Source organism: Asterias amurensis, chromosome 1 (genome assembly GCF_032118995.1).
Source record: "Asterias amurensis chromosome 1, ASM3211899v1".
Taxonomy (NCBI): Eukaryota; Metazoa; Echinodermata; class Asteroidea; order Forcipulatida; family Asteriidae; genus Asterias; species Asterias amurensis.
In genome coordinates, this window is record NC_092648.1 from 1,174,986 (window position 1) to 1,202,825 (window position 27,840).

The 27,840-nt window shown below is 38.9% G+C and overlaps 1 protein-coding gene and 1 pseudogene across 4 annotated transcripts; one reads left to right on the forward strand and one right to left on the reverse strand.

Moving 5' to 3' along the window:
* Nucleotides 1-51: 51 nt before the first annotated feature.
* Nucleotides 52-18,506, reverse strand: LOC139941785 (isatin hydrolase-like). Of its 4 annotated transcripts, none has more exons than XM_071938422.1 (4): nt 18,183-18,505; nt 3,009-3,104; nt 2,137-2,325; nt 52-1,622 (listed from the first exon to the last, which is right to left on the reverse strand). In XM_071938422.1, exons 3-4 carry the CDS (start codon nt 2,316-2,318, stop codon nt 932-934), a joined length of 873 nt encoding a protein of 290 aa, XP_071794523.1. In that variant the 5' UTR covers nt 2,319-2,325; nt 3,009-3,104; nt 18,183-18,505; the 3' UTR covers nt 52-931. The 4 variants fall into 4 exon arrangements, with proteins under 4 accessions (XP_071794523.1, XP_071794510.1, XP_071794530.1 ...); XM_071938409.1 differs by lacking the exon at nt 18,183-18,505 and adding an exon at nt 5,184-5,514; XM_071938429.1 differs by lacking the exon at nt 3,009-3,104 and having other exon boundaries at nt 18,183-18,506.
* LOC139941815 (uncharacterized) lies at nt 6,109-27,531 on the forward strand (annotated as a pseudogene).
* The last annotated feature ends 309 nt before the right edge of the window (nt 27,532-27,840 follow it).

Consider the following 27,840-nt stretch of genomic DNA (forward strand, 5'->3'; position numbering starts at 1 on the left):
AATAAGAAGCGAGAACTTATTTACTTTGTTTAAAATACAGAAAGAGTTTATTTCACCACAATTTAAATTCAGTTTCCACACATTCATTGAAAAGATTATACAATATTATAAATGAATTAAAGGGCAATCAATCCACAGGTCTGGGGTTGAGGAGTATCGATCCCTGCTGATTCAATCACTACAACCCACCCTCCCGCAGCTCTCAAACCCTTATATAAACTTTCAATAAGTCACAGATTAGGCTAAGATGATAGGAAGGTATTTCTTTTAATAATTTGAAGGGTTATTTAAAATTGGATTAAAATAATCAGTTTGGATGGTGTATTTGAAGTAAATTTTAAGCATTGAGCCCCCACTGCCTTACTCACTGCCAAATCTAAAGCCCACTCACAGTGTTGCAAGTAATTATAGGTATATGAACAGGGCCTCCGCCAAAAAGTGGCTTTCAAGCAGCTCGCCAATGAGGCATTAGATAATGGAAGTCAAGTGAATAAATTATGCAATACACACGTCTGGTCAACTTGATTTAGAGTTTGAGAGATATTTTATTTTGCTTTTCCAAATTGACAAGAGCGCGAAAGAACTGTGGAAAAAAATTGATTATAGCAGCAGAACCAATCAAGTAGGAGGCTCTGGTTGCGAACAAAAATCCTGATAATCAAAGACGTTATGTCTTCCTTTCAAACTACTCAAAATGTCAACATACCAGCGTCTATTTTTAAAAGAAATCTGAGTAGAAATGTTTGTATAGACACAGTTAGGCGACTTCAAAGAAAAAAACACCACCACACTAAGTATAGCATTACTTTTAGGAAAAAAAACAACGTTTCACAACCTTAACAGAAATGAAAACCATAGAGCCTCCTCAATAAAAAAACACAATCTGAAGTGTATTAAGGAAGTTTGCGATACCCTAGTGCAATGTCACTGTTTACAGCATCATGGCACAGCAAACAGCTACAATGAGTACCAATGCGCTGTAAAGCATGGTAGCTGTGCCAGAAGTGCTGTCTTCATCCAACATAGCGACGATACGAACTGGCGCACCACTGCCATCTTTAATCTTCATCGGTAGAGCGTGTACTCTAGCACCAGTTGTAGGAAGTTTATCCAAGTTGGCGACATTCTCCATCCCGTAAATGTTAGCCTGGTAAAGATTCTGATGAGCCCGGAAGTCTGTACTCTGACCATAGTCAATGGATGGAGTGTCGATACCAATGCCTGATATGTTACGATTCGATACCAACCATATTGCTGTTTCTGGTGCCACACCTGGGAAATGAAGAATTGAGTTTCCTTGGTCATCCTCGAACGTGTCGTTCCTTGCTGAACCGAAATATGCCAGACGGTCAAGGTGGAAGGCTCCCCAACCAGTGTAAACAAACAGTAATGAATCATCAGGTATTTTCCCGTTGATTTCTTCCCAGTCCTGAAGATCCTTGACTGTCATCTGATAATCGGGGTTCATTGCGCTTTTCTCTGAGATGTCTACACGGACTCCTGGCCCTATAAACCGGCTGATTGGTATGTCGCTGACTCGTAGCTTGCCTTCACTGAAGTGGGCTGGTGCGTCGATGTGTGTCCCAGCATGTTCTGCTGAGGAATAACTGTTTCCTTCATACCTGATAGAAAACCAAAGATTGCACGTAATTTTTGGGAAGTACTCTATAATACTGTTTGATGTGTCATTGATATTAAAATGTTAGCCAGTCTCCCGACTATGTCTAGAAGCAAGGTGGTCAAAACGTTGAGACCAATTCTATTAAGAACTATCTCTGTGGTGGTGAAGTTATAACAACCCTTTATAAGCTGTATAAAGTAGTAGTCCAAGGCGCTTTCTACCTTCTACCCATGGTAGTAGTTAAAAAGCAGGACAGTTCTTTTCAGAATTGAGAGTCTCCCAAAAAATCCCCCAAACCTACTCTGCCGTAGTAGAATATATAGAAAGACAGTTTTCTAAAGAACAAACTCTACCTAACAACTAGGTAGACACACATGTGTTACCGCAAACCAGATAGTGATACCTCACCACCATGCAATGGCTGTTCAACAAGATATGAGTCGATCTCTGAATAAAGCTGCATTTATGTTTCACAGGAATTAGTTTCTAAATAAAATAAAATGTGATTTTCTTACCATGGGTATTTTTCTGCTGGTCCACGATATCCAATGGTCAATTGGAACAACTCCTGACCAGGCCAAGAGGGTGTGGTATCTCCAAACTCGTAAGACATATCCAATAGTTCACCTCTCTCCAAAGCTAATATGATAGGGAACATCACAATTAATAACATCACTGAGCTAAGTCGAAAACCCATAGTCAATCTGACGAGGAAAAAAAGCAAGAACGATTTCAGTTATTATAGCCATAGTTACACAAATAAAAGGAAAAAGTTTTAAAATAAACAAAATCTATACAAACCGTTGATCACCACAAAGTGATCTAACTGACAAAACCACACTTTTGTTGTTGTAAATAATTCATTCACCATTTCTTAAAAAAAACCAGTTTTGACAAAACTGGTTAAACATAAGCTGTGAAGTGGAGATACACGAGTAGAGAGAGAGAGAAAATCAGCAGATAGCACAGCAAAAAGAAACAAGGATAAATGGGAAACAAGGTACATTGTCTGTGTCAGATCATTGGGCTGATTGGCCTGAAGGTGCCTTATTCACAGTATTTCCATATACTCCTCAGTTAGACCATAGAACAAGTTCTGGTTCATATGCTCAGACGAACTACCGACCTCATTTTCGACATTTATATACATACAAACTCAACCTTGGCTCCCGATTAAAATGCGTTTGCGTAATAGGCATAGAAAGTGAAATCTTAATTCTCACTTTCAAAGCTCCAGACTATGAGCATATCTTGGAAAAGGTTAAAAAAGGAGGGCCACTAAGTTGGTCATAGCCCTAAGGGAGCTTCCATAATGAAGAATAAGACGTTGCAAGGTCTAGATTGGTATTCCCTGGAGAAGAGAGACAAAGAGGAAAATTTTAGAGACCTTCAAAATCCTAGTGATAATGTGGACAGCAGCAGATTCTTCAAAACAACTGAAAGAACCACAAGAGGTCACTCTCTTAAACTCTTCCAGCAATCCCTGAAGAAGAAAAGAATTGATACAGGAAGAATTTATTCACCCAAAGATTGATAAACATATGGAATTCCCTTCCACAAGCAGTAAATGCCAAAACTGTAGAAACATTTAAGAAAAGACTGGATTCTCACTGTGAAAGGAGGAAAAGATAGGATGTGGGGTCACAAAGGCTAGGCTGAATTAATTAGCCCATTAAACCGAATAAGTAGTTTAAAGTAATATCTGATCTTTTGCATACATTGCTGTTCGTCCTCTTCGTGTGTCCTGTTGGCCAATTCCACTTTAAAGCAGTAGAGTACTTTTTACACAAATGCCTTTAGGGCATGGTCATAGTTTTGACATCACATTGGGCTTTCAATTTTTAACAGTGCCCCTCATAGCAGTCAATATTTGTATTGTTGTTACTGTTGTATTATTATTGCTGTACTGTTATTAACAAAATAAATATAGCAACTCTTGAAAAGCGTCAGGTCATGACCCACAGGTGCAAAATAAAGCACATGTGCCTGAATTGTATTACCTTCCACAGCAAGACTGAAAAGTGTGGTGCAAAGTAAATAGACATGGCAAATGAAGGCTCACTGCCATTTATTGTTAGCGTAGACACACCACACACGTTCTATAGACTATGACCCAAGTTTGCCCCCTCGTTTTTATTTCTTTCCACCTGACTGCTATATTGCATATATACACTGTACATGGGTATATCCTTCTTTCAGAGAAACTTCAGGGGGTAAACTTAATCAAACAAACTTGAAGATGCTGTTAACTCAAAAGGTTCTACTGCTGCTCACATTTTACAGATGTTCTGTGCCATTCTGTATGCCTCTAATTGGCCTAAGATTGCACCTCAGAGCATCTAGAATGCAAAATTTTTCCGAGCCCTTAGGCCCGGACCCAAGGCCATAAAAGGCTTCGCGTTCCGCTTTATAGCAGGCTCCATCTTTAATACCCACCAGGGATGAACTGCCGTCTGAGCATTATAATGCAGAAACAATATGGATACTACGAAGCTATAATTGAGTTGTTTTTTAGGTACAATAACCATGAAAGCAAAAATAGGTGCATCATAGCTTGAAATAGGCATTAAATTCCATCATCTGAGAGGGGGGAACATCACCCCTCAGACTCCCTAGATTGCACCAAAGAGCATCTACGGCCTAAAAAATTCCCGGGGCCATAAAGCGGGCCCCGGACCCCACGCCGTAAATGTTATGTCCCCCCCACCTTTCAAGACGGATTGACACCCTTGCTCCAAGCCCTTGAAAAAATACCTAGCACAAATTCAAACTATGCGACAAAGCATGCTATGTTACATCACAAATATTTGAAAAGCTAGATATTTGCAAATATATTTTCCACATCGCAAATAATATTTACTAAGATATTTTTGATGTGCGATGCCCCTTCAGGGCCACCATACTTATTGACATAGGTATTTACTGACCCTAAATCAAACTACAATAGGCAAAGGTGCTTTCAAAGGTTTACAAACACACTTGAACATGTGGGATTTGAGGCATTGTATGATGAGGTTGGTTGTGGTAACACTCAGGCATATAGTTGCTGGGTATTTGAGAATATTTTTTAATTGCTATAATGTTAATATACTGCAACATTTTGAAATTTCGAAAGCTCTCTGTCGCATATTCATTGCAGTTTAGGAATTATTAGACTTAATTTCTGCTTTACTTTATGTACCAGGGCAGAGGGTGGGAAATCAACTATGACATGTGATTACTTCACCTAACTTATGGCACGCACGGTATGTAAATCATTAAAATGGTGGTTTCCATCATTTCAAAATATGAAAAAAGTCAACTCAGCCTTATTATCAACAATGAATTGACAATGAATTGACAAACAGCCACCGCCCCAAATGGATCTCGTGATGACACCTATGGGGTAGAAGCATGCTCCTTCATCATGCATCCTCTTTCGGTAAAAGTGAGAACTAAAAACACCTGCAGTTGACAAACTCAGTCAGTTTATGATCAACGTTTGTCTTATTTCTTCCAAGTTCATGGTCACTCAGACCATGCAGGTAGAAATCAGACTTGTTTTCTTTATTATAAAACTTACCTTTTAGTTATGGCAAATCAGCGAGGACCGGTAAAAAAGGGAGTTTGCTTTCTGTGTAGCTTAAAACCTCATCTGACAAGCTGAGTGACTATGGACAACCACAGACGATTGCAATAGGCCAAACTCAAAACTAGAAGCGGCAAGGTCAATGAATAATAGGGACCACACAGTCGTCAAAACCATGGCCTGAGCGGTCATGAATGAATTATTAAGATTCGATGAAACGTGATAGATCGTTAAGACCCCCCATGAACTTTGTGAACTTTGTTTACAATAAGCAGTGTTTGACCTTGTGGATCCACAAAGTTTAAATTGACGACTGTTTCCTGTAGATAGATGACAGAACTTTCCTGCTTAGCTCCCCTCCCCCTCCCCTCCCCCCCCCCCCCCCCCCCCCCCCGCATATAGAATGATTTTCGAACAAAGGGTTTTACAAAGAACTGACTAGTGGTTTATATTTTAATGAGAAACTAGATATTATTTCTTTTTCTAGCTATATCTGGACTTTCAAAAGTGATTTGAGCAATGGGTGATGGTCTTTCTTTTGTTATGCAAATAAGGCCGTGTCCGAAACGGCGACTTCGGCTACAGCTACGGCTAGATCGCCCGCGTCTGCCTATTCTTCAACACTGGTAGACGCGCTGATCTAGACGTAGCTGTAGCCGAAGTTGTCGCTTCGGACACGGCCTTAGTTTCGCTGAAATCCTGGGCGTCACGTGGTTCGTTGATGAGACCCCAAAATCGTTGTGATATATATTCCTTAAATTAACCTTTGTGTAAATTTATTTATTCATTTTTTTGTAATGTTCACGCAACTTTTGTATTGGGGTGATATGAAATACTACTTCAGATAAAAATATGACCAAATGACGAGAAGTATTTGTCCAATGAGAACGCCCTACCAAGATCACATGACACCGGCAGCAGATCGCGCCGCCATTTTTAAAGACAACCTAGCTGCATCAACACGTCTCTCACACACTCATGCGTTCTTCTCTCCAACAAACTCAAGTTTTAAAGGACACAACTATTACGAAAGTGTAATATATGGTAAGTTGCTTATTCGATCGTGATAATGATGATTTTGTTACTACAGATTTTCACCCAAATCCATGGAAGTTTCACTTTCAAAGCATGCAGGTGGTACGGAAATATTGTCACTACACTACAGCTACTCACAGGCACACTGCGTGTGCACTGTGACAATACCACGCGGTTGCTGTTCGGGACAACTCGACCGTTCGGACAGGACAGATTGTTTTAATCAATCATCAGACTAGACCATGATCGCTAGAATTGTTCAAAACCGTAGCCCCACTTTTGGACCACGCAATTTTCGTATGTACTGTAGGTATAAAATAAAATACAGCAAATCCATTACTTGCTGATTGCTTGGCAAAAATTCTGCACCGAATCCCAAAAAGAAACAATTACGATGACATGTTTGTATTGTATGATAAATATTTTGGATTTGTTTTCGTTGGCAGGGGTCTGGTTCTACACATCTTTTGATGACAGTTTTTATACTTTTGTTTAAACCTTGACAAAAGGTCGGTCAATCTGCGCGATCAACTGATCGCGCTGTGCTATCGACCTATTGGTTGTGCAGCATTCGGTCGATCGTGCAACAATCGCTAGATCTCGCAAAAATTGGTCGATCCCGCCACAATGGGTCACTCGCTCAACAATCGGTCGGTCGCACAAAGTTCGGTAACGAACATGCGCGATCAACCGATCGTGCAAAACCATTCCTGCACAATTGCTGATCGCGCAAAACCATTCCTGCACAATCGGGCGATCGCGCCGCGCGGGAATGGCTCGGCTCGATTGGCCGATTGTGCAGGAATGGTTTTGCACGATCGGCCGATTGTGCCAGAATCGTTTGGCGCGATCGGATGTTCGGGGGCCGAATTCACAAAGATGTAAGATTGATAGTCACTGCAAATCAACCGCAGTTGCTATGCTAACTAAAGTGTGAAGTCACAATATAAATCACTCTCACTGGTGATACTGAAAATTTGCCTTGCAATGAATGTTATTGCTTTGAGAAATTGCCCCCAGGAATGGTTTACCTGCACGATCGGTCAAACGCGCGAAACCGTTCCTGAGCGATGGCGTATTGCGAAAACCCATTCCTGCCAGATCAGTAGATCACGCAAACTTTTTCCTGCACGACCGGTTGATCAGGCAAAACTTTTCCTGCACGATTGGTCGTTCGCGCAAACCCATTCCTGCAAGTTTGGTAGATTGCGCAAAGCCTTTCATGCTGATAACGGGAAAAAATACTCGTAGTTCGATCGGTCAATCGCGCAAACATGTTCATTGCTCGATCAACCAATTGATGCGTGACCGACTTTGGTGCGTGATCAACCATTTGCTGTACCACCAATTGATCTTGATTGATCTTTCAGTAGCGATTGACCGATCGCACCCAACATAGCTATTGTGCATGTCTAAAGATTTAAAAAAAAATAAAAAAAAGTGATCTAAAAATCCTCGGAAGCCTGCGATGTGGGTGATGTCATTTGAAGCATTATCATGTTTCGTTCCCACACTGACAGTACTATTACATTTTATAACACCCCTTGCAAGTATTGTGCCTGCTCATTGGTTTAGAGCGCGTCACATGACATGTCTTAGTTTTGCTAGACGACGGCCGTGTGATAGAGCGTCGGTTTGCCATGCGCTAGTCCGAAGACTAGCACATGGCGCCGTGCGCTAGTCCGACAGACTAGCACACGGCGTGCAGTACCCAGACGTCTGTTGCGTGTACGAGGATGATAAATTAATAGTCTGTAACCATTTCGGATTGTCCGACACTACATGCAACCATGGAGGTATGATGCAACACAGTAGGTAAAAGTGTTTGCAATCTGTGTTCGCGTCGTCCGTGGATTGTAGCATTCAGGTCTGTAACTTAATAATAATACAGGTTTTAGAAATGTTTGGGGTGTTATAAAACAAATATTGACTGCTTTTACTCGTGCAATGGTTAAAAACTATGACTCCCTCGGTGATCCCCGGAGCGTTCTATTTTCCCTCGGCTTCGCCTCGGGAAAATAGAACGCTCCGTGGATCACCTCGGGAGTCATAGTTTTAACCATAGCACTCGAAGCAGTCAATATTTGTATAATAACATACAGTGTATTTCTTGAAGCCCCTGAATAAAAGGATGCCGATTTACAGGCTCGTTCGACAAAATTATAAGTTATAACACAAGCGCAAGTGGAATACGTACAAAATAGTGCATATGCGTACTACATCCAACTCGGTCGGGCGTGTGACAATAAAAAATTAACAAGCGCACGTCGTGTGTCAACAAAAAACAATTGGCATTGTACTTGATGTTCGTGTAAAAAAAATCATGGGTTTGTGTTGACAGCCTTTGCATGTTTCGGAAAGAAAAGGGGAAAATTGACATCGTTCACATTATTTAACCCTTGAAAAAGGTTCTTGCACTGCTGTGAATGATGGGTAAATAGTCCCAGTGTATAAAGACGTTATCAAAAAATTCTTTTTTTTACCTCAAATGACCCAAAAATTGGTCTGTTCACGAACTGTGAGTTTTGAGAGCTTAGCAACAACCAAATTCGGATGCAGTACCATTGAAAACCCTTGTGCATTAAATTTCATGTGGTCCGGAGATGGGGACCACAGAACCCCCAAAATAGGCCCCTTTACAATACCCATTCCATGGTATAGATGTAATAGGCAGGCAGGCAGGCCGGCCTCAACCTTTAGCTTCAGAGGGTCAAGGCCACTTTGCCTCAAAAGCTCGAACAAAGAAAGGGACACCAAGGCCAACTGGGAAAGGGCAGCAACATCGCCATTTTCAAACCTTTATTTGTTGATGACTTATTGTTAAATTTCAAGTTGGTGATCAACTTTCAACCCATATTTATTTCATTGTCAAATTGAATAAAAATTTAAAAATATTTGTTGCTGAATTATTTACAGTTTTTTGCAGCACTCGATTACAAACGATTACCCCAGTAACTTACCCCATTTCCCCCCCCTTTATTTATCGACTTTTGCTCATCTGAACACGCCTTCTGGTCTCTCTATGTTTAAAGGCAGTGGACACTATTGGTACATGTAATTCGAAATAATTAGCTTAGTGTCACAAAACCTTTCCTGGTTACGAGTAATGGGAGAGGTTGATGGTATAAAACATTGTGAGAAACTGCTCCCTCTGAAGTGCCATATAGTTTAGGAGAAAGAAGTAATTTTCCACGAATTTGATTTTGAGACCTCAGAATTAGAACTTGAGGTCTCGAAATCAACCATCTAAACGCAAACAACTTCGTGTGACAAGGGTTTTACCTCGCAACTTTGATGACTGATTGATCTCAAATTTATACAAGTTTGTTATTTTACGCATGTTGAGATACACCCTGTGAAGGCTAGTCTTTGACAATTACGAATAGTGTCCACTGCTTTTAAGATGCAACATCAGTCATGAAGTTGTATTCACAGACATTTATGTGCTCTAAGATTTTTTAACACAGTGCGGTTGTTCAATAAATGTTAAAGTTTTAGCATCAAGCTTAAACATTTTATTCTTTTGAGTTGTTTCATTGATTCTAAAAGCACAAAGCTAATAAATTATAAAATGACAGACATGCAGGCCTATTGTGTTAAAAAATAAAACAGAAATCTTTTGTGTTTAAAAAAAAATGATAAACAATGTGCTCTTGGGACTTCATAAAACAAAATGGAGACTTAGCTTTGGATGTATAAAACTTAACTTGAACATGGTGGAAGGAAGATAATTTGAAAACAACACAAACGTTCATTTGTACATGTTGAAATTGTTTTAACAAAAACAAACTCTGGGCCTATGTCACTGATTCCAGTTGAATTAGCTAAAACAATGACAAACATGATAACATTCTAACTCATTAAATGATTTGGTGACCTGAAACTTAAAACACATTGCTTCTTACTCTGTAGATTTATATGAACAGATAAAACTCAAAGGGTTTATCACTGGTTCCAGTTGGATGAGCTGATACATACGTAACTCCTTACGCAACAATACATGTATGGATGAGATCAAACACTGACAGATAAAACTCAAAGATTTTGGACAACCGGATTTAAAATTTCCAGCTTGTGACACCTTTTTACAAAGTCCTTGCTAAAAAATCTTGACCCCCCCCCCCCAGTGGAAAGGTGAGAAAAACAAGGATGAGCCGTCCCAATGCATATTATTTTAAATTTTAAACCACAAAGGTACACTAAGTGTTTTACCTGTGTGACCCCTCTGTTGGTCAAAGCTATAATTGGGAAAGAAAACACACCCTTTAACACAAAATGTTTTTATTTTGTCTACAGTCACGCTGCTGTCGAATGATGTCTAGCCTCTCAAAAAGATGCGTGATGTGAATGCAGTGCAGTCGCAAGATGCAAGGATACCTTCTCCATTAACAGGTAACTTATGAACAACCATTTATTGGTCGCACCACAAAGACATCCCTAAAACATACCCCCAGATAGGGCCCGTGTAGTCGATTCAGTGCACCAAAGTACATGCCCCCGTCTGAGGGGGGCACCCCCTACTCCCGAGACGCGGTCCCTAGTCCCATGGCCTTGACTAGGAACTAACCCGTTTGGTCGACCATAATTATGATAACACCATAGAGCATCCTACCCGCTGAGGAAGATGATAAACCTTTAAGATCAACCACCAGCTATGAACCTGGCTGGGCTGAGACCCCACCAACGCCCTAAGACCCTGTCAATGACATGTATTGAGTGTTAAAAAGTTGGACACCTGGGATTAAAATTTCCAGCTAATTGTGACACCCTTTCACGAATTCCCCGCTAAATCTTGCCCGGCCCAACCTTTCACAAGATGTTGTTTTTTATTTATTTTGTTTACATTCAATCATGTCTCTGTCAGATGAAGTCTGCCTCTCTAACAGTAGATGCAGGATGTCAATGCAGCCCAGCCTCAAGATTCAAGGAGACCTTCACCATCAACAGGTAACTAATTAACAACCATTAATTTGAGACGCATCAAGAGATTTTGGTCAGTTTGATGATACTAACATTTTTGAATAATCTCCAAACATGTTTAAATAGCCTCTTTCTCACTAGGAATAAAGAAAAAAACGAACATGTACTCACTTTCAAGATTCTTTTTTGGAACATTTTAGGGATGAGAACAATTACTATTTACTATATTATTGGATTGCAGAAGCACAGAGAACTGTCTTGCTATAAATTTATTTTACTATCGCGGAGTAGATTTTTCAGATTGTTCAGGAGACTTCTCAGTTATGAAAAGAACTTGACATCCTGCTTTTTGACTACTACCTGGATGGAAGGTAAAACATCGGCTGGGACAACTACTTTAGCTTGTTGGATCATTAATTGTTATATTGTTGACAGTTGTCACAGTAATACCATGACTTAAAGACAACAGACATTCTCATAAAGTATAACAGGATTTCCTTTTTCGCTTTTGATAAACTGTGTAGTTTCTTTACTGTGCATTGGGCAAAACTTGGCCTGGAGCCTTAACTCCCATGCCAAATACAATAGTGGCAGCCTGATCTTCATACATGTTATATGAAGGTCTGCATTTGGAGAGAACACAGAAAGTAGCGAAACTGCTGAGCATGGTGAGTGTCCAATCCATTTGTCCCTCTTTGTTCTGGGACAAATGAAGCATAACTGTGCACACAATACAACAGAATGTCTGTGCTTGTTTACATCTGTGAAAGGCATCTGATCCTTTGGAAAATGGTCATCTGAAACTACCCTTGTGCTTCATTACTTGGGTTGTAAAGCTAAGATAAAAGATTACTGTATTCTTTTGTTTAAGATACAGCGAGGGTTTTCATCTCCACGGCCAGAGATGTACTCATCAACCAAGTCTGACATGTCTGAGACCAACAGTTGATGAGCTTCCTACCAATTTACATGTACAACAAATCTGGTCTGGTCACTGAACTGCTCTCTCCTTTCTAAAAGGTAAGGGAAACTTCTTAAAGGCAGGGTATACTTTTGGTAGTTGTCAAAGACAAGTATCCTCAAACGCTATTTCCCAACAATATGCATAAAACAACAAACCGGTGAAAATTTTTGCTCAATTAGTCTTTGAAGTTGCAAGAAAATGAAAGACAAACTGCGGCCTGAAGCCTTCCTATTTAATTGTTTTGGGTGAAAATACCTCTTTCTCTAAAACAATATTACTTCAAAAGCGGTGGTTTCTAACAAGATTATATATCGTCCTCTGCCTCCAGTTACAGGCTTGAAGGTTTTATAGTGGATACATGAGCAAAATTTGACTCAGCCAGACTGGCACAGTAAGCAGTACACCTTCCACAATATTATTATAAAATAATCAGAAGGAGACCAATGGTAAAAATTAACTAGGCCTTTTGTGTGTTAACCCTTCCCTGTGACAGCTTTTCTTGTGTTTTCAAAAAGTTGCCGGCCCATACCGAAAAATGTTTGCTTTCGCCAGCTGACCTTTGGACTTAATTTTCAGAATTTCCTGAATAATATGTGCAGTGTTGGAATAGCAAATAAAATTATGGCTTGACCATGTATAAAAGAAACTTTCATATAAAATGCACCAGGATTAATCTTGCTAAAATCTCAGACCTACGCCCCATGCCAAAAACGTCAGTTCAGCATATCTGTCACTGATCCTTGTTTGTTTATCAGATTTCAGATTTGAGGGTTACCCAAGTATTCCAGGAAAAGGGAGATTGTATGTAGGTTAATTTCAAGCTCAAAATTTCAGTACCCTTGTTACGAGGCAACGGATTGTAGCACAGTGGCTGCATTCTGTACTGTATAATGACAGCATGGAGGAACACATGGCGTGTTTGTGTACCACAGTTTCTGGTTGATGGATTGATTGATTGAGTTTATTTCGATAAAACTACAGCAAGAACAAACCAAAAATACAAGTCACACAAGAACAGGAAAAAAGACAAAGATATATAAATAAACCAAACTATAAACCAAGATAGATATAATGCGCAAAATTATCCAAGGATAGCCCCCAAAAGCCAAGATTTGCCAGTGCTAAAGACACCAAACTATACAGAATTAGGTATTGGTTATAATAATTGCATCAGGATTAAATATAATATTTGGTTGAACTCTCACGATGATTTGGTACACAGAGATTCACCTTAAAGAGAATGAAACCGTCACCAAATCTCCACTCACTTGAACTCCCTCCGTGGGCAACAACGATGGGCCATCCAAAAAAGATGGGCCATCTTAAGTGTATTGTTTACAACCATAAGATGAGAGCAAGTTTTCTGATGCTACCTGTATAGCGCCCAAGCTTTTGCTGCAAATGGGGGCAAGTAAATAACACACTCTTTCTCATTTGCATTTAGGCTGGCTACAGACGAGCCGATATCAGATGAAGTCTACCTCTCCAAAAGAAGACGCATGATGGGAATACAGCCTAGCTTAGGATTCAACGATGTCTTCAGGTAGATTTATAAACCTTTAATTTGAGACCATCAAGAGTTTAAGACAGTTTGATGATACGAAGGCTTCGAAAAAAATAGTTAAACAAGTAAATTTGTCTGTATGACTTGTGAGCAAGGAACTTTTGCTTCATCCTCTGGACATAAAGGTCAGGGTTATTTCTTGTAAATGTAATGGGCAATTCCATGGTGAGTCGCATCACATTTCCGTGTCATTTCTTGATCTTGGTGCTAGTCGTTCCAGGCGTGTGATATTCTTTCCACTAAGACTATAGACTGATTTGTACTTGACACCCATGGCTTTGAATTTATGATATTGGAAATGTTGTTGGCTTTGTGCACTTGATGTTATAATGTAAAAAGCGGTCAGTCGCATTATACAAAAAGGACACGTGGTAAGAACACACTAGTCACAATCAAAGTTCCCACTAACTAAAAAAACTTGTGGAAGTTTTTGAAACCTGAAGCACACAACTCTTGTACATGAGTATCCAACAGGATATTTATAAATGGTTAGCAACTTGAAATTTTAAGTACACATGGCAAAACCATGGTCAGTCGCATTAATAGTTTTCCAGTCAATTTGGCAAAATTGGGTTCATTGCTGGTCATCAACTAAAAATAAATTGATTTCGTATGTTCCACTTGTAAGTGGAAAGAAAGTGACAACAATTTGATTTGTTGGTGTCATGTCCATGTTTGGTTGGAATTGCCCTAATGCATGAAGAAGAACCCAGAACACTCATCATGTTTTTGGTATGGTTTGGGTTATTTGATAGTTCTCATAACAAGCCCCTTTCACACGAGAGTAATCTAGCAAGGGTCCCTTGTGTAATTGTAGCATGGTTGCAACATTTTACAAATAGTACCTCATGTGAAAGACAACAATTTTTCTACTGTCCAACTAGTTCTCTTTCAAAATCTTGTCAAATATTGCTACACTTGACAACCTTGCTGAACACTTAGGAAGGGGCCCCAGATAATTTGCTGTTGCGTGAATAGCACTATACTTTCTTCTAAACTTATCCTTTACCTGTTTGTTTCCCTTTGTGCCAGTGCCTTGGATACCTTATTGGTAGATACACCTCTTTTTACAGAATCCTGTTTTTAATTTGTTTGTATTTAGGCCAGCTGCTGACCCACCATTGTCAGATGAAGTCTACCTCTGCAGAAGTCGGTGCATGCTGCTCATCATCAAGATTCAAGGATGTCTTCATCAACAGGTAAGTTGATCTATGTGATCAACCATTAATTTGAGATGCATCAAGTGTTTTTTGATCGTTTGATATACAAGCCATTAGTACAAGTTTGAAACCCTTTTACATGTATTTAGTTTGTTTTCTGTGCTCTGGCTGTTTTGGGGGAAAACAATAACTGAAACCTGTTTAAGTATGCAGAGATTGACCCAAAAATTTAGGAGTTGGAAATGTCACTGAGTCCCCATACAACAAAACAACCTCAAAATGGATGTGAGAGAAAACCGCAAAAATATCACAATATAGCCCGATTGCACAAGCTCAGTCAATACGGCATCCTACATATAAAAGTGCAATAAAAGTATGATTATTATTGCATGTGTTTGACCAAGGTTTTTCTTTCTCAAAACCTCTAAAGAATGTTCAAGAGTTTATTCCGGAGTTTGCACCCAAGACCTTACTGGTGCCAGTAATGGGTAAAGACAGTTTCAGCAACAAGGAATTTTTTTCGTCTGAGAATATCAATCCCAGGCAAATATTACTGCATGGATTTTCGATAAACTGCCCCCAATATTGGTTTTGCTGATAAATGAAAATGTACTGTATAAGGTGCAAATTCCTTTATTTTCACCCCAAAATTATTTGATTAAAAAAAGTAGCTGTATCAGCTAGAGTCTGACAACTTCAGTCTCCCTTGGCATGGTGTAGCTAGAGCCTCACTTTGCTTTGATTTGAGGGCTTACACAGTTCAAAATCCACTGCAGACGCGCTGCGAGCATCAATAATTTACGTACTCTAACCATACACACATGTAGCTCAAAAGAAACCTCTTTTGTGGAAGAAAACTGGATCTTTGATACTGTTAATGTCATGCAAACCAAAGTTACAAAGTGCAACTTTATTAAAGGGCTTTTGTTTTGAGTTATAAGTGTTATTAACTGAAAATAAAGTTACATGAGTTCCATCAGTACGAGTCTACCGTCGTCTTTACTGCGTTGCTCAGGTCTGCGTATCTCACTTATAGACTGCCAACTAGCTGTTGCCAGCCAGCTGGCCATGGGGTAAAGAGCCACAAGTCTGTCTGTTTCATACCCAATTTCCCCTAGGACCTTGTCGAGTTGGATTTTGAAGTGGGGAACTGTATCTACTGCCACACACTCTCATGGTAGGCTGTTCCACCAGTTCACCCCTCTCTGGCTGAATGAGTGATGACGTGAATTGAGATGACTTCTCTTCTTGTCCTGTTTAATTGAGTGTCCCCTCTCCCTTGTATTTGTGCTGAGAGTGGTTTATCCTTTAGCTCTGGTATCATCCTTGTCATCCACAGTTGAACCTTTTCCAAGACTGTGATATTTGTGTTGAGAGTGAAGAAGCTATGGCTCCCCAGGTGGTCGACTCCCTTGAGGATGCGGAACACCTCTATGAAGTCATCTCTCAGTCTTCTTGCTTTCAGAGTAGTTAGATGTAGTGCCTTCATTCGGTCTTCATATGGTTTATTCTTTAGCTCTGGTATCATCCTTGTCATCCATCATTGAACCTTTTCCAAGACTTTGATATTTTTGTTGAGAGTGAAGAAGCTATGGACCACATATTTGCTCTTGACTCTGAAATTTCTGTAGATGATACCAACAATTATGTTTGCTTTTCTCGCAGCTTCTGCACAGTGTCTTGAGAATTTCAGTGAGCGGTGTATTGTCACACCCAGATCTTTTTCCTCGTCTACCGATGTAAGGCCCAGTGACTCCTTGTAGGTAGGGTTATGTGACCAAGGTGCATCACATGACACTTCTGAGGATTAAACAGCATCTGCACCTTTTCAGACCATTGATTGATCTTGTTAAGATCTTCTTGCAGTCTACTGTATAAGCAGCTTCTTGACTTAGTCTACAGTGCCTAACTTTGTGTCATCGGCAAACTTTCACTGTTTGCATACAGTGCCTTCCACGATGTCATTGACGTAGATTACAAAAAGGATTGGACCTCAACACTTCATTGTTGGTTCTGGAAGGTCTACCATATCCTCCTTTGTGAAGACTGATGCGAAGTAATCATTCAGTAAATTTGCTTAAGACTTGTCGTCAATTATTGTCAATTGCCTTGTTGATATTTTAGTGGCCCAACTTTATCTTCTTCTTTTGTTTCAATCTTGCTTAAGCAATGAAGGATTTGCTATCTGTCCTTATATTGTCCGCTATTCAAAGTCCTCCTTGGTCAAGCAATCGGTCTATTGTGTAATGCTTGTTGTTTAAAAGATCACTAATGCGGCGCCCTCTTATGGTCAAAGTATTATCATATTGTTCTTGCAGTTGAAGGAAAAACAACATACCCCTTTCACAAAATATTTTTTTTATTTTCTTTGCATTTAGGCTAGCTACAGGCATGCCGTTGTCAGATGGAGTCTATCTCTCCAGAACTAGATGTTTGATTTTCATGCTGCCCAATGTCTTCTCCAGCAACAGGTAAGCACCAGTTTCAACATGTGGGTTCAACATGTGGGTTCCTTATTTGGATTGACTGTTTCCAATTAACTTGGCCCTACAAAAGCCACTGAAAATTGTTAGTTGTTGATGTTATATTTTTATTTTTTTTATTAAGAATTTTGTATACAGTGTAGCTCCATTAGTGTGAAAACAGTGTTCTCCCTGTGGGCCCTGTAGAAAAAGGCAATATGACAGAAAGGGGGAAAAAGTATTGTGTCAATGGCCAGTAGGTTGTGAGTACATAGCTCAGTTGGTAGAGCACCGGCGGCATACGTTTTAGTACCTAACAGGTAATACAGAGCTGCCTGAACTGCTCTTGGTTCTGCAGAAAGTTCCCTGTAAAAAGTAAAAATCTTTCCAAGATGAACAAATAATTAAGAATTTTTTCCTTTTCTAAAAAATTGTTAAAAATACTTTGAATGTTATTTTAAATACTTCCATGCTTGTTCTACAATATGTCTCCCTAGTTGCAAGGTGCAAATGTTGGCAATTCTTGTTTTTGCACTAATATTAGGATATGTCATATCACTTGATTTGCAATTCGCAATTCGCAATTGTGCATTTTCATAAGTTAAGGTGTCATGATCACCACTGTATGCCTTCAATAAGCTTGGGCGGTTCCAGAAATTTGGGGCTCGGTTCCGGTTCCAAAAAAAAGCTCGGTTCTGAGACATACCCGGTTCCACTCTATATAAAACATAAGCCGCCCGTCCCGAGCTCACACACACACACAATTTAGCAGATCTATTTTAACTGAAAATAACCAAGTTAATCAGACATCGGTCCGGAGCTCACACACACACACACACAATTGGAGCCGATCTATTTTTAACAAAAAATTAATACCAGAATACCCACCAAGTTAATCAGACATCGTGCCCCTGAGCACCTATTCTCCATGCATTTATACAAGTCTTTGATTTGGCCGGCAGCAGTACGTCCGTAATGCAGTCCGTCCGTAGTGCAGTCCGTCCGTAGTGCAGTACGTCCGTAGTGCAGTACGTCCGTAGTGCAGTCCGTCCGTAGTGCAGTACGTCCGTAGTGCATGCAGTGTGCCGTCTCTGTACATAGAAGTGTACATGCCTGTACATGCATACAGTACTGTGTGTTTTGTGCATGGGACAAGCTTTTATGAATATGGATATATCGGCAGCCAATCACAACGTGCTGTCTGGTTGGACTTTGGACTCTGTATATCTCAGCATATGACTATGCATCTGTGCACTGTGTGTTGTAAAATAATGCAGCCACATGTGACTGTTGATGCTCATGTCGGCTTGAAGCCTTTGCACAGTGTATCTGCGGTCACAGTTTTCAACATCAAGCCTCAATTTCTGGAGCCGGTTCGTCCCAGAATCGGCTCCACAGAGTCTTTTATAATTGGGACTCGGTCTTTTGAAATCGGAACCGACAAAAGCGGGTACCCGGTTCCACAGAAGAGTGGAACCGCCGGTTCGGTTTTCAATTTGGAACCGGGTAGAACCGGGTAACCGAAGGAACCGCCCAAGCTTAGCCTTCAATTTGTTTAATTTTTCATCTCCACAAAAAGATGGATTTTTTTTAAGGAAGATTTAAAACACACTGACAGTTAGTGTGTCTTAAAGGCACTGGACACCTTTGGTTATTGTCAAAGACCAGTATTCGCACTTAGTGTATCCCAACATAGTATAATTATAATAATAATAATAATTAAGACTTGTAATGCGCACACATCCGCCCTGCTGGGTGTTTAAGGCGCAGAAAACAAATAACAAACCTCACCTGTGAACATTTGGAGTCAATTGGTCTTCAAGTTGTGTGCTTTCAGATGCCTTGAGTTCGAGACCTCTGCTGAGGTCTCTTATTTAATTCAAATATTTTTGTTAGAGTCTACTTCTTTCTAAAAAGCTACTTTACTTCCGAGGGAGCCGTTTCTCACAATGTTTTATACTATTAGCAGCTCTCCATTGCTTGTTACCAAGTAAGTTTTATGCTAGCAATTATTTTGAGCAGGCTGAGATGTATGGAGAACAAAAAAGTGATGTAAAGTTGAGTCATTCAAAAACATTCAGAAAGAAACAGGGTCCGTATTTTTTATTGTGCTTTTTGATAGTCCTGTATGAGCACATCATATCTACAATTTTAGATTACAACACACCCCTTTCACTAAACAATGTTTTTATTTTGTTTGCATTTAGGCTAGCTGCAGACACACCATCGTCAGATGAAGTATACCTCTTCAAAAGTTGATACAAATGCTTGCCATCATAAATATTCAAGGATTTCTTCATCAACAGGTAAATTGAATTTTATGAACAACTATTAATTTGAGATGCATATGTTAAATTAAGACTGTTTTACTTTGGGGCTTTTAGTTGTGTGGAAGTAGGTCAACTTTTTGCTGCTGTTTGCAGTTCCTGTGGCCATTTTGGTACAAGCTGTTACTGGCTGCTATGTCCTCTAAAGGGCTTAAAGACACTGGACACTATTGGTAATTGTCAAAGACCAGTCTTCTCACTTGTTGTATCTCTACATATGCACAAAATAACAAACCTGTGAAAATTTGAGCTCAATCAGTCATTGAAGTTGCGAGATAATAAAGAAAGAAAAAACACACTTGTCACACAAAGTTGTGTGCTTTCAGATGCTTGATTTCGAAACCTCAAATTCTAAATCTGAGGTCTCAAAACCAAATTCGTGGAAAACTACTTCTTTCTCAAAACTATGTTACTTCAGAGGGAGCCGTTTCTCACTATGTTTTATACTATCAACAGCTCCCCATAACTAGTAACCAAGTAAGTTTTTATGCTAATAACTGTTTTGAGTAATTACCAATAGTGTCCACTGCCTTTAAACACTCTAAAACCTGTGCCACTATTCTAGTGCACATAGATTCCTCCCCCCCCCCCCACTAAAGAAAAAGGGAGTTGACCCCCAGGCCAGTGGATATGCGAGAAAAAAACACCAAATTATGGGGCAGTTTTCTTTTATGCTTGCTGTTGATATCAAGTGATTTGAGATAACTTGTATGGTGCCATCTTACATGTTTTATCTTAAAAGCATTATTATATTGTTGCTGCAGATGAAGAAAAAAGCAACACAGCCCTTTCACAAAATATTGTTTACCTTTGTTAGTTTCAGACAGATGCCATTTTTGAGTGGACGAGTCTACATGCACCTCTTCAAAAGTAGAAGCATGATGCACATGCTGCCAGTGCCAATTGCAAAGATGTCTTCCCCATCTACAGGTAATGAACAATGATGAACAGTTTCAACATTTGCTTTCAGCAACTTGGTCCCGAAAGTTGAAGAATGTGTGAGAATTGGCAGCATTCAACATGTTTCCCAGCACAGACACATCAAATTTCAAAGTTAAATCAGAACTGCATTACCAGTTCCTCAGAAAATCAATGTAAAAGCAGTCTGTGTTGTGATGTCAAAGTACCTCAGCATTCCCTTATAAGGAGTTGTTTACCCGAGGGCCTTGACTGGGCCTTACCATTTCATAGCTGGAGGGGTGTTGTGTTGAAAGAAATCATTGAAAAAGAAAAAATGGGTGCATTTATTTTACTTTTTGACCACAAGTGTTGATGTTTTTTGACCGAAAAAGGAATTTATGAATGGGAATCAAAGGGTGTTGAATCGGTTTTCGACTAGTGGATTAAACCTGCTGAGGCCCGTTCTTGATAATTTATTCTTCTTCATCATGATAGAAAAACATGATGTTCCATATCCCATGTTTTAAAATACATGAAATTACTATATACTGTTTTTATTTTATTCCCGTTTAGGCTAGCTACAATCACACCATTGCCAGATGAAGACCTCTACCTCACCAGAAGTAGATACATGATGGGAATGCAGCCCAGCTTAGGATTCAACGATGTCTTCTCCGACAGAAGGTACAATACGGAAGGAGAAAAAACGTTAATTTGAGTTGCACCAAGATATTTTGGACAGTTTGATGATAATAGGCTTTGAGAAAAATATGTAAACAATTTAACGTTTTCTTTTGCCTCATACTCTGAGAGGCGCGTAAAGCTGTTGTAAAAGAACCCAGAACAGTCATCATGAAAGAAAATGGGTTTGGGTTTCTGGTAAGGTTTGGCTGCAAGTTGCACCACTGAGCCAACCAAGACGGTTCAAGTAATAGTTTTTCTTCTTAACAAACGTCCACCTATTCTTGTGCCTTAAATACCTCATAGCTCATTCATCACAGAATCTTGTTTAAATTTTGTTACCATTTAGGCTAGCTGCAGACACACCATTGTCAGATGAAGTCTACCTCTCCAGAAGTAGATGCATGATGGGAATACAGCCCAGCTGCAAGATTCCAACGATGTCTTCTCCAACAGAAGGTAAACCACCATGCTGTGTTTCACTAGCGAGTGCTTTGATGCCTCACATAAATAGTCTCTTATAGACCTAATAAATAGGTGTCCCTTTTATTTTGTTTCCATTTAGCTTAGCTGGTATGGTTTGGCAGCAAGTTGTGCCACCATGCTGTGTTTCACTAGCGAGTGCTTTGATGCCTCACATAAATAGTCTCTTATAGACCAAATCGATAGGTGTCCCTTTTATTTTGTTCCCATTTAGCCTAGCTGGTATGGTTTGGCAGCAAGTTGTGCCATCATGCTGTGCTTGACTAGCGAGTGCTTTGATACCTCGCATAAATTTATCTATTATAGACCAAATTGATAGGTGTCCCTTTTATTTTTTCCCCATTTAGCTTAGCTGGTATGATTCGGCAGCAAGTTGTGCCACCATGCTGTGTTTCACTAGCGAGTGCTTTGATACCTCACATAAATAGTCTCTTATAGACCTAATCGATAGGTGTCCCTTTTATTTTGTTCCCATTTAGCCTAGCTGGTATGGTTTGACAGCAAGTGTTGCCACCATGCTGTGTTTCACTAGCGAGTGCTTTGATACCTCACATTAATAGTCTCTTTTAGACCTAATCGATAGGTGTCCCTTTTATTTTGTTCCCATTTAGCCTAGCTGGTATGGTTTGGCAGCAAGTTGTGCCACCATGCTGTGTTTCACTAGCGAGTGCTTTGATACCTCACATAAAAAGTCTCTTATAGACCTAATCGATAGGTGTCCCTTTTATTTTATTCCCATTTAGCTTAGCTGGTATGGTTTGGCAGCAAGTTGTGCCACCATGCTGTGCTTGACTAGCGAGTGCTTTGATACCTCACATAAATATCCTCTTATAGACCAAATCGATAGGTGTCCCTTTTATTTTTTCCACATTTAGCCAAGCTGGTATGGTTTGGCAGCAAGTTGTGCCACCATGCTGTGTTTCACTAGCGAGTGCTTTGATACCTCACATAAATAGTCTCTTATAGACCTAATCGATAGGTGTCCCTTTTATTTTGTTCCCATTTAGCCTAGCTGGTATGGTTTGACAGCAAGTGTTGCCACCATGCTGTGCTTGACTAGCGAGTGCTTTGATACCTCACATAAATATCCTCTTATAGACCAAATCGATAGGTGTCCCTTTTATTTTTTCCACATTTAGCCAAGCTGGTATGGTTTGGCAGCAAGTTGTGCCACCATGCTGTGCTTGACTAGCGAGTGCTTTGATACCTCACATAAATAGTCTCTTATAGACCAAATCGATAGGTGTCCCTTTTATTTTTTCCCCATTTAGCTTAGCTGGTATGATTCGGCAGCAAGTTGTGCCACCATGCTGTGTTTCACTAGCGAGTGCTTTGATACCTCCCATAAATAGTCTCTTATAGACCTAATCGATAGGTGTCCCTTTTATTTTGTTTCCATTAAGCCTAGCTGGTATGGTTTGACAGCAAGTGTTGCCACCATGCTGTGTTTCACTAGCGAGTGCTTTGATACCTCACATAAAAAGTCTCTTATAGACCTAATCGATAGGTGTCCCTTTTATTTTATTCCCATTTAGCTTAGCTGGTATGGTTTGGCAGCAAGTTGTGCCACCATGCTGTGCTTGACTAGCAAGTGCTTTGATACCTCACATAAATAGTCTCTTATAGACCTAATCGATAGGTGTCCCTTTTATTTTGTTCCCATTAAGCCTAGCTGGTATGGTTTGGCAGCAAGTTGTGCCACCATGCTGTGTTTCACTAGCGAGTGCTTTGATACCTCACATAAATAGTCTCTTATAGACATAATCGACAGATGTCCCTTTTATTTTGTTCCCATTTAGCCTAGCCGCAGACACACCATTGTCAGATGAAGTCTACCTCTCCAGAAGTAGATGTAAGATTGGAATGCAGCCCAGCTCGATGATTCAATGATGTTTTCTCCAACCAAAGGTAGATTTATTTTTATTATGTATTCCAAAGTTATTCACATATTGCTGGGAACTCTTAAATATTCCTGTGCGCACCTGTAGGATTAATTTTTGAAAACTATTCATTTAACATTTATTCTCTTTTTTCTGTTCTTTTTAATTTTGACCTAAAAGAGGACAAACGCTCTCACAAAATGAACTGGAATTTCTTTTTCCTTCTGAGGAAATATTGATTTTGTGAACTGTGAATTTGCCAGATCTAAGCCTTTAACCTTATCTTCTAAGCCAGATACCAAGAAAACATTGATAGCAGCCTGTAAAGCTCCCATAACCCTCATTTGTCACTCAGGGGTCTAGAAGTGGGAATTACACAGTAGTCTCAGAGCAGGATTTCAAGTACAAAATATTTTCCCCGTTAAAACGTTATCCCACGATCACTGGTTAAGAAAAGTTTATTTCGAACATAAAGTTAAATATTAGATAATTTTATCTTGATTGATTATTACAAAACTTTGTTTTGCACTAAAGAATAACCACATGTGTTCTATCACTCCATCACTCCTAAAAGCTATCTCAAACATTGTTGTGTTCTTTGTTTGCATGATACAGAAAGGGTTGTCATCTCCACAAAGATTTATTCATCAACCATAAAGATGTCTGAGACCTACAGTTGATGAGCTTCCTAACAGCGTACAATGATCCTGGAAAAGGAACTGCTCTCTCCTTTATAAAGGGTAAGGGAAACTCCTGAACATGAAAACAGCTGTTAGTTTATGAATCTATCATTGCAATATATCATCAATCTTTAATCTTTGGTAGTTTAACCTATTGGCAGTGGAGTTCCCAGACTCTAAAGTAAAAGATGTGAAGAAAATGGTTTGTGGGGAAATGTCATGGTCATTGTGGCTAAAACAAAAACAAGACATGGCATACTGTCTCCTATATTGATCTGTGAATTGGTCTTGGGATCCCAAGAAGCCTATTGTTTTTGGAACCCATAGATAAAATGTCATGATCATTGTGGCTAAAACAAATTAAATGTTGTCTGAGTGATTATCAACTCCAAATTTGATGTGTTGATTGGTCTTGGGATTCCCCAGAAGCCTATTGTTTGTGGACCCCCTAGGTCAAAAGAAATGTTGTCTGAGCAAAGAAGGACTTGGCATATCAACTTCAAATTCTGTATTTTTTTTTTTTTAGGATCCCCATAAGCCTATTGTTTTTTGACCACAAGGTCAGTATGGCAAGGTCATTATGGCTAAAACAACATATATGTTTCCCAAGCAATAACTCTAGAAGAACTTGTCATATTATCTCCAAACTTGATCTGTAGAATTGGTCTTGGGATCCCTAAGAAAGTTACTGGTTTTGAGCATGGTATTTGCACTTGTCAAAACACCATTCTAGTCTTGTTTTGTTCTCTTCTTTTTTTTGGGGGGGGGGGGATTCAGGGAATTGTTTTATTTATTTTTCATTTGGAGGAATTCCTACAAATGTACATCGACCTCAACATAAAGAATTACCTTGTCTCAAAAATTTACATCCCATTGTTTGACCTCAAACATCTTTTAAACTTTTCTTTGAATACTTGAAAAAACTAAGCTTACATTTTTGAATGTCACAATTTAACTGTACCTTAACAAAGCATTTGTTTGTTTTAATCTATCTTTAGATGATTTCCGAGACCTGCAACTGCGTATAGTCAGCCCACTGTCTACACATCATCAGTTTAGATGTGTGACGGTTACGCAAGAGGAAGGTAAAATCCCTGTGGTTGTTTTACACTAACATCAAAGGGTGGTCTGTTTTTGCAGCACTCATACCAACAGAATATCTCGTCACATACCACAACATTTTTGGGGATGAATGCAGGCATCAGCCTAACCCGAAATGAGAGGTCTGTCCCTACAGATTGATTACAGATTTAAAAGATAGGAAACATGTTTTTGATTAACAAATCCCCTTTAACTGTACAGAAATACAATTTTAAATCATTAAAAAGCTTTTTAGTATGAACCATTAATATTCTTTCTTAAAGTTAAATCATAAACTAAGAATGAAATTATTTCGCATCGTATGATGATAAGTAAAAGATCTGGAATGTGCTGAACACCATGCCTGACCTAAAACAAATTTGCACAAATTTAGTTCAGGCAAATCAGATCCAATTTGTTTAAGGTACACTTTGGCAAAATTGATTTGAAAATTTAAATGTTATATAAATGGAGTCATCATTAATGGATCACCATATTTTGATAACAGGGGCAAATAAACGCCCCTAGTTAGGGCTAGTTCATTTAATAATAATAGTGGCAATTTATAATGCGCCATGTCTGTCTTAAAGACGCTCCTGGCGCAGAAGAGATGCAGAAGCAAGATCGCAATGAGTTACATAGATAAGCACAAAAATAGGTTTCCATTTCACAGCGTGAAAAAGCTGATATCCTACAACGTGTAGCCAATATCTTTCATTACAATCATGAAAGCCCAAGAGTTTGAAAGGAAAAAACAAATACTATTGAAATGTTAAGGTCTTCAAGGCTTTCTTTGAAATGAAGGAATCATAAATTAGGAATAAGCTAGTTGATTACATTTGTTAAATTGTAGACATGTTAATTATTTAATGTCGGAGGCAGATGTAATCTAACATTCAAGTAAATGTTCTTGTAAAAAGTAAGTGCACCATTTGCAAGCAAGCACACAATGTGTTTATTTTGAACTCACGAAAGTGGATACAAGAATACTGTTTCTCGGGTGGCATACTTCTAGAAAGAGTGGCTTTAAGATTTTCAGAAAGATATAGTACTTTGGTCTTTTGTTACCAGGAGGAAAAAACTTATCTTCAAATCAGATTTCTTGCAAGGTACACGTATTTTACTCCACAAACTTAAAGCTTCATAAAATTTTAAAGTAAACATATTATCTCAATAATTATAAGTAGCCATATTCTTGCATTTAATGTTGTAGACTTGAAGGCACTGGGCACTGTTAATTACTCAACATAATTGTTAGCATAAAAACTTACTTGGTAACGAGCATGGGAGAGCTGTTAATAGTATACACTATTTTGAGAAATCAAATGGCTCCCTCTGAAGTAACGTAGTTTTTGAGAAAGAGGTAATTTCTCACTCAAATCTTTCGCATGGTGTACAGTGCCTTTAAGATTAATTATATGCCTAATGGAGTAAGATCTTAAAAGCAAATTATTATTTCATATTAATGAAAAGCTAGACATTTAAAAAACAATGTCCTTCACAAGTTTGTTCTTAGTTGTGACTGGCTGACAAAACCCCTAATCTCTGAGTCGATAAGTATTTTGGTATTTTCTTGATAAATGCAGATAAGTTTCAAGGCGTGCTGCATGCAGACTTTTATTGAGCAAATAAAAAACCATGATTTAAAACCAAAACCCAATACTAGTGCAGACCAGTGCAAGAAAACATTCCTCGTAAGAGCTTTCATAGAGCTGCTTAAAACACAAAAATTAGCTAAGCACAACACAATTGTGCTTACCAAAATATGGTTACCAGCCTAACTACCATGCTATGTGAACAATTTGTCACTGGTATGGTATCCTGCTCATTTCTGCTCAGCAGAAAACTGTTCAGCAATATTTTCAGCTAAAAGCAGCTCTATGAAATTAGGCTCAGGGTAGAAATTTGAAATATGTATTGACAAATAAAATAGTAACATTTAGTCTTTCACAAGAAGTGTCCAAATAGTGCTTAAAACATCACTCTGCAAAAGATTCAAAGTTATTGAAAACAAATTAAAACTATTGTCTTATGCTGATAATGTGAAGATTACTTTGTTGTGCTTAGCTACAAGAAGTGTCATGAGAGTGCATAAATCATCACTCCGCAAAAGATTCAAAGTTTTTGAAAAAAATAAATTAAAACTATTGTATTATGCCGATAATGTTTACTTTGTTTACATTATTATATATTATTTGAAGTTCGAGTTGACAAATAAAATGATTCTATAAATGAAGCAAGAAATCTCTCTCATTCCCTTACTTTAATGTGCTATTGTTTTACACATAATGTGTTGTATTAATAAGTATTAAAAGTAAGACATAGAACCCTGTCCCTATCCTTAACCATTGAGTCATACCTTCAATACAAATAAGTACAGCCCAAATACTCGTCATTTCCACCCCAATAAATACTTTGAAAAAAAAAGTACCACACCTTTAATATGAAAAACCCCTACCGTTAAATAACCACTTTAATAGAAAAAGTTCCACGCCATTAAATACTTTGACTAAAA